Source organism: Tupaia chinensis, unplaced genomic scaffold (assembly GCF_000334495.1).
Source record: "Tupaia chinensis unplaced genomic scaffold, TupChi_1.0 Scaffold000112_1, whole genome shotgun sequence".
Classification (NCBI taxonomy): Eukaryota; Metazoa; Chordata; class Mammalia; order Scandentia; family Tupaiidae; genus Tupaia; species Tupaia belangeri.
Genome location: NW_006159576.1, coordinates 2,722,899 through 2,731,001, shown reverse-complemented (window position 1 = coordinate 2,731,001; position 8,103 = coordinate 2,722,899). Strand labels below are relative to the sequence as shown.

The 8,103-nt window shown below is 40.8% G+C and overlaps 1 protein-coding gene across 8 annotated transcripts in view; it reads left to right on the top strand.

Annotated features, from left to right (window-relative positions):
- The window catches only part of SMG7 (SMG7 nonsense mediated mRNA decay factor), a 94,744-nt gene that overhangs the window by 66,995 nt on the left and 19,646 nt on the right, over nucleotides 1-8,103 (top strand). For all 8 annotated transcript variants that reach the window (XM_006143875.3, XM_006143874.3, XM_006143876.3 and 5 more), the window contains exons 8-10: nucleotides 87-222; nucleotides 4,436-4,598; nucleotides 5,166-5,322. In XM_006143875.3, the coding sequence (XP_006143937.1) occupies nucleotides 87-222; nucleotides 4,436-4,598; nucleotides 5,166-5,322 (456 nt within the window). The remainder of the gene's footprint in view (nucleotides 1-86; nucleotides 223-4,435; nucleotides 4,599-5,165; nucleotides 5,323-8,103) is intronic.

The following is an 8,103-nucleotide window of genomic DNA, read 5'->3' as shown; positions in this document are numbered from 1 at the left end:
GGACCTTGTTTATGAAAGCCGAAGCCTCCACTGAGCAGTTTTAGCCATTGTGCTTAGTATTCATGATCATTTTTCTTTCATTTCAGCCGGGATGAGGTGAAAACCAAATGGGGTGTTTCTGACTTCATCAAGGCCTTTATTAAATTCCATGGTCATGTGTACCTGAGTAAGAGCTTGGAAAAGCTGAGCCCTCTTCGAGAGAAATTGGAAGAACAGTTTAAGGTTAGAATTCAAAAAATGCAGAATTTTTGCCTTGTCTAGATCAAGAAGCATAAGAGATGAAGGACACCAACTCCTAGATTTTATGTTATTACTCAATTGTAAATTATTGGTAAAAACTACATTTGAAGCATATGAAATTGTTGTGTACATTTAACTGTCCCCCTCAATGTAAACTAAGGTACAGCAGACATAAAGAAATGCAGCAACAAGGTTTTTTTCCATTGGGTAGCTGCCATTTGCAGAAGTACCAGTGGAGTTGTGTTGGAGGGATAGGATGTGGGGAGGGGAATAACAACTCCTTCCTTCTTGGTTCGAAAATTACTGCTTTTGATGGGTTTTGTATTCTTAGACATAAGCTCCGTTTTCTATTTTATAAGGACTTGCCATGCTGCAGACAAGCTTATTATTCTTACCATGCTTTGAGCTAACAGGATTTGTGATAGTTTGAAGGAAAGGAATGAGAATTTCATGCAAGTGGAATCTATTTTACTAATTTATACAAGGAGATAAAATGAAGTAACCTTTGTCATATTTATATGTATAAAAATGACCTTTTATTTAAGAAATCAGTTAACTTTATTTTTAATTCATTTATTCAGCAATTTTTATCATTCATTGGTTCAGGCATGGGGTTAATAGTAAGAGTCTTAAGGAACACTTTGTATATATCTTGCTTATTTCTAGGATCTGTACACTTGGCAAATTGTCTATAACTCCTGGGCAGTTTTTCTGTGTCAGCAAAGTCTCATGTCCCAAGAGATTGTAGAACTTGAACGGTTAAGACATAAATCAGTAAAAATAACTATATAGTCAGTGTGAGATAGTTTTTGTAAGTAATCATTTTTCATTTGATACTTTATAGATATAAGAAATATATTAACATACTGGATTGTTGAAAAAGTCATGATGTGTTTTTTACATAGAAAAAATATACCATGACTTTTCCAACAACCAGTACTTACAAGAGACAATGCTTTTTTCTCAACTGAACTGGTCTGAGAAGTATTTCATGTTGGGTAAAGTCTTTTTACAAGCAAAATTATAAATAGTGATTGTTTAAAAAGATCTGGAAAGAAATAATGAAAAGCTATTTGATGATAATTATGAGGATTTTTAATGTCTTTGTATTGATTGATATGCATGGTATTCCTTCTGGAAAAAGAAATGTAGTACACAGTAAAATTATATGTGATTCAATTTACTATAAACAAGATTATGATAATAAAATTTTAAAAATACAAAAAAGAGACAATGCTTTTTGAAAAATGTGAATTAATATTCTCATTTTATGCCAGTATTATGCATTGTGTAAAATGATCAGCTTATAAGTTTGGTATAATAATGATGCATTTTTGCATAGGAAAATCATAAATAAATACATCATGACTTTCCTGATGACCTAATAGAAAGTTGGATGTGGAGAGTTGAGAAATTTTGTGGGGAAATTCTGGAGAAAACATGGGATTTCAGGACATTTTGTTCCAAGGAAAGAAATGCTTGATGCCTTCAGAAAGTGGGTGGTAAACATTCTAGATGTATACAATACAATAGCAGATTGCAAGGAGGCTGAGACTTGGAATAAGAAAGGGGCCAGACAGTGGTGCAGCAGTAAACGCAGTCTTCTGCTACGCTCATCCACACAGGCAGGTTCCGAGTTTGTGTCAGGAAGACCTCCCTGAGTAGAGGGGACATGCATGAGCCCACAATCTGGGGCTGACGAGGAGTGGATCATGGTTTCCATTTTGGGGTGCACCCCCCTTGCTCATGAAAGAAATAAATTAAGAAAAAAATTTTTGAGAAGTTTTTGCTATAGGGCACATGTGCTCACTAAAAAGACAGAGAGAGACAGAGAGACAGAAAGTGAGAAATAACCTTCCCAGGAGACATAGTCATGCTGCAATCCCTTCTCCATTCTCTTGGGATCTTGGGTACGCACACACACGTGCCCGGCGTGAGTTTAAGCTACCGAGTCTGGGACTCACACCGTAGTCGACTACATGGGAGTCCAGCAACATAACCATTATGCCAATTGCTGGTCCCAAAATAAATAAAATTGGTTGGTACAAGTTTTACTTAAAAGAATGAAGAGGAGACAGCAGGTTGCATGGAGGTTAAGACACTGGATCTTACATAGCCGGCTGTGCGATTTGAAAGCCCCCTGGGAAGTGATCTCTGACTTTCTCTCTCTCAGTCTCTTTCTCCAGTGAGTACATAAACCCTATAGCAAAAAAAAGAAAGGAAAGGAAAGGAAAGGGAAAGGGAAAGGGAAAGGGAAGGGAAAGGAAAGGAAAAGAAAGGAAAGGAAAGGAAAGGAAAGGAAAGGAAAGGATCAGACTTAAAGTAGAATAAAATTATTATTATTATTATTTTTAAAGTGAGAAATCACCCCTAGTGGGATGGCCATACCACCGTTCCCTCTTCTTCATTCTCCTCTTAGGATTTTTTGAGGGGCAGGCACATACAGTGCATTTTCAAGCTGCCGAATCCAGGACTTGTACTACTCAGTCAGCTATGTGGGACCCAGCTGTCTTAACCGCCTTGCCACCTGCTAGCCCTGGAATGGTATTTTCTCCGATGATAATGCAAAAGACCTTGCCATTAAAATCATAGAGCCTGCTCTATATTTGCGATTCTTTAACTATGTAAATAAAACTAAAATTCTCCGCATAGTCTGGACAAAGGCAGCTACAGCTCTCTGACATGGTAGGATCTCCTGTCACTGCTGGCAGAACTAGAAGGAAAGGTTATCTATTTCTCTTAAAAAGGCCAGTGACAATGAATCCCTGCTGTCTCCACATATTTACCCTGAGGACAAAGGGAGGCTTGCTAAAGCTCAAGTGTAGAGTCACCCAGGTACCATCTCTAGCAGTTATTGACTTTGTTAGGGACTTGTATTTGAAAGTATTTTACATGGGGGTAATTAAAAACTATTACAGATACTAAAGTAGAGGGTAATTAAGTCAAGGCCACCAACTGCAAGCATTCTTCCATATAGTGCTGGTTACCAAGTCACCATAAACATAGTTATTAAGTAAATGCAATTTGATAAAGATTGTGCATGTTCTTTTTTTCTTTTTTTTTTTTTGTGGAGAGATTTTTGCTATAGGGCACATGCGTTTGCCAGTCAGACATAGAGACAGAAAGCGAGAAATCACCCCCCAGGGCAGGGGGTCACGCCGCAATCCCTTCTCCATTCTCCTCTCAGGATCCTGGACACGTACGCACACGCGCCTGGCGTAAGTTCTAAGCCACCAGGTCCGGGACATGAACCACGGTCAACTATGTAGGAGTCCAGCGACATAGCCATTACGCTAACTGCTGGTTCCCAAGATTGTGCATGTTCTTTAAGAGGGGAAAATACCAATACAATCATTTGTAGAAGTACCTGTATTGTAAGGATTGCCTTAATGTACCATTTACCTGTGTTCCAGATTATGTTCATGCTATCCATCGTTTATAAATAAAAAGTTTCTTTGAATGTATCAAGTGTTTGAAAAAGTAAATTTTATGATAAATCATAGAAATTACGCTTATTGGACCAGCCGAGAGCTAGATCTCACATGACTGATTGCGATTCTAATCCAGGCCTCAGTGGCTTGAAAAACGTGCCAGGCACCTGTGTATCTGTGCCTCACCTCCCAACAGGGTGGAGAAATGGAGAAGGGTTTGTGGCATGACCAAACCCCATGGAGAGGTGCTTTCTCCCTCTTCCTCTCTCTCTCTGGTGAGTGCGCACACCTTCTGGCAAACAAGACAAAATAAGATAGAAAGCAACATTTGAAAAAAAAAAAAAAGAAGGAAAGAAATCTGACCCAGCTGATGGCATGGTGGTTAAGGCAGTTGGATTCAGCATGCCCAGCTGTGCCAGTGACCTGAGAAGTGTGTGAGGCACATGTGCGCGCATGCTCAAAATCCCAGAAGGAGATAGGGAGAAGGGATTGCAGTATGACTACTCCACGGGGGATTGCTTTCTTGCTTTCCCTCTCTCTCTGTCTCTTCCCAGTGAGCATGTGCCCTCTGACAAATTTTTTTAAAAAGAAAGAAATGCTTTATGTCCCAGGAGTACAAGTTTACAAGAGTAACAGTTTACTCATTGGTAATCCTGCTGCTACCTGTGGGCTTCTAAATGTAAACAGCTGGTTTAATTCTTGTGTCAAAGATGTCTCCTGTTCTTGATCACAGGATCACACAGTATTCTTGTCTTCTTTTACAGAGACTGCTATTCCAGAAAGCTTTCAACTCTCAGCAGTTAGTTCACGTCACTGTCATTAACCTGTTCCAGCTTCATCACCTTCGTGACTTCAGCAACGAGACAGAGCAGCACAGTTACAGCCACGATGAGCAGCTCTGCTGGACACAGTTGCTGGCCCTCTTCAGTGAGTGTGAGACCCCTTGACCCTGACACATGCTGTCTGTCTTGAAAAGCGTAATCTTAAGCATTTTTATCAAAGTAGCAACACACAGTGACAAGCATCCTCTCTCTATAAATTAAAAAAAGTTTATTTCCTGAGAGAGAAGGCACTCTTAGCAGCATCTTCACACTGCATTCCTTCCCCCAGCCTTACAGCCAGCCAGGATCACAGACATGTCTGTGAGGTAGGCCTAGGACGCAAACCTTGCTGGGGTAGACCTCGGATGCAAACCCAGAGCTTCCCACGCAGGCTCCAGCATCGTGCAGCAGCAGTGCCCTTGCTGCCTGCCACAGCATGGCTCACCTCTGTCCTAAAGCGCAAGTTCTGTCATCCTGTCTGATGACATGTTCTCATCCACTGTATCTATAACATTTTTAACATAAGAAAGAAAATGCTTTTTTATAAAAAAGCCGTAAGGTACTTAAGCAGTACATAGAATACAGCAAAAGGCTCATAATGAATAGAACAGTTTAATTGGGACCGGTAGGCGCTTTCAAGTATCTTATGCTGTCTGTGCCTTTTTTCTTTAAGTGTCTTTTCTTGGCATCCTGTGCAAATGTCCTCTCCAGAAGGAGACTCAGGAGGAATCCTACAATGCCTACCCGCTTCCTGCGGTCAAGGTGTCCATGGACTGGCTGAGACTCAGACCCAGGGTCTTTCAGGAGGCAGTGGTAGACGAACGGCAGTAGTAAGTGTCGGAGCGTGTCGTGCCAGTTTGAATGCTTTGTTTGTTGGATGTTTGTGGGCATGTCAAAACTGCCTGCTCTAACCCAGCATGCCAACAATGGAAGACTTTGTGTTTTCTGCCTGCTCTCTGAAAATTGAACTGAAGACCTCTTTGTATGCTTTTCACTTATTTGTTTGAATTCTTCTTGTGAGGCCCTGCCTAAGGATTTGTGATGCCCTGTGCACTTCCCTGTTCCCAGTTGCCATCCTGGGGAAAAGGCATTTTTCACATTTGAAAGTGAACTAGAAGTAAAGTCAGTTTGTTTCTTATCCATTACAATACGCCCCACATTTCTGAGTAGAGGTTGAAGGGGGATTTTTATTTCTTCCATTATTTCCAGCTTGTTTGCTATTGCCTTACAGTAACATCCAATTTGAATATTGTTTAAAGAATAGAAGATTTAAAGGTATTTTGACTCATCATTTTCTTTGTAATCTCTACTTAGTTCTTTTTTTATTTAGTTGCCAGAGGACACATGTTCTCACTAGAAAGAGAGATAGAGAACGAGCATGGTCACTCCACAGTCCCTTCTCCATTTCTCACCCTCTCAGGATTTGGGGCATGGATGCACATGCACCCAGCATGTTTCTCAAGCCATGAGGGCTGGGGTTCGAACTGCTATTGGCCATGTGACATCCAGCTCCCTTTACCACAAGACTGCAGGGCCAGCCCTACTCAGAGCAGTTCTGACAGTTCTCAGGAATTACTGAATTTACAGTGACAACTGAGGACTTTCAGTGTACCTTTGATTATAGGAATACTTCTAAGAAGACTTTACAATGTGTAGGAAGCTCCTCCCCTGCATACTTTGATAGTAGACTTCTTCTTTATGACAGTGTCTGTGTGCATGCATGTGTGCGAAAGAGCCAGACAGAAAGAGAAACACTCCATAGTCCTCCAGCCTGTCAGCTCCTGGGCACTCACACACATACCTAGCGTGTGTTAGGCCAATGGGTTAGGGACTCGAACTGCTGTCATGTAGGATGGACTTTGTTTGAGTAGCCCATTACCACTGCACCATGGAGGCAGCCCTTGTTGGTGAATGTAAGGAGAATTTCTTTGACTTTTCTGCCCTGTGGCCCCAAATATGTACATTGACCCAGGTCACAACCTAGAAATTGGCCTAGCCACATTTAAGATCCTATCATCCCTCTACTTCATAATTCTCTTCTTTTTTCTCTCACCTAACTGAGCTTCTTTGTTTTTGATGTCATAAATTGAATTTAGAAACATAGTACAGTATACTCTACAATCTTCTTTGAATGTTGGCTAGAGTCTAAGTAAGATATATTTTCAAACATTGTTTCTGTGCACAAAATTTTCATTTTTAAACTCAGGCTATACCATTTTTCTACTGTTGTATATTTTAGAACTTAGACTAGTGTTTGACTCAATAAATTGTATCAGTAATGGTGTGAAAGAATTCTGTGTCTGTAGAGTTTTTGTATTCACAAGCAAGGCTCGCTGTTTGTATTGTTTTATTTGGTTGTGTGTGTGTTGGGCGTGCATCTTCCTACACAGTGACCCTTGCCCCATTCTGTGCATTCCTATTTCACCTCATGGGAGAGGGTATTTAGCTAGAGAAAATGTCTTTTAAAAAAAAATGATTTTTCTTATTTATTTATTTATTGTTAAGAGAATTTTGCTATAGGGCATGTGCACTTGCCAGAGACAGAAAGCAAGAAATCACCCCCTAGAGGGGATGGCCACACCGCAATCCCTTCTCCTCCATTCTCCTCTTGGGATCTTGGGCATGCACACACATGTGCCTGGCATGAGTCTTAAGTCGCTGGGTCCAAGATTCAAACCATGGTCAACTACATGGGAGTCTAGAACAACACAACCAGTACGCTGCCTGCTGGCCCCCAAAGTTTTAATTTTTAATTTGCTAGAGGGTACATGTGCTCATCAGAGAGAGAGAGAGAAGTGAGAAAGCACCCTCATGGGGGGTGGTCACACCACAATCCCTTCCCTATTTCTCCTTTGGGATCTTGGGCATGCAGCACATGTACCCAGCATTTTTCTCCAGCTGCCAGGACTGGAACTGCATGGTCAGCCATCCAGGATCCATTGCCTTAACCACCATGCCACCAGCTGGCTCCAGAATAGCTTTATTTATAAACGTTTTTTTTCTTTCCTTTTCTGTCATTCATTCTTCCCTGTTCCTCTTGTCATATTTATCAGGATTTTTAGAATTACACCCATGCAGGTATTTCATTCTTGTGGTTTGAGTTACCACAAGGCTGACCGTGGTTCAAGTCTCGGACCTGGTGGCTTGAAACTCATGCCGGCTGCATGTGTGTGCATACCCAAGATCCCAAGAGGAGAATGAAGGAGAAAAGATTGCAGTGTGGCCATCCCCTGGGAGGGGTGATTTCTCACCTCCCTCTCTCTGTCTGTCTCTCTGGTGACTGCACATGCCCTAAGGCAAAAACCTCTAAAAAAAAAAAAAAAAATCTTGCCCGGTCATACATATTACATCAGATTGATAAATTTTTAAAAATATATCAAGACTGTTTTTACACCAGTGTTTTACATGTAAATTGATATTTACAAATCTCTATTCAAAATGGAGATTTATCTCACTCAGGAACCAAGGACTTCAATAACACAAACGTGTATATACAATTCACTCCTAATAGTGGAAAGTATTTGTTCATGTATTTCATGTGTAGAATTTCACAAAACTTGTATATTAGAGAAAGGCTATTGAAACAATGGGGACTATATCGTACCATAGAG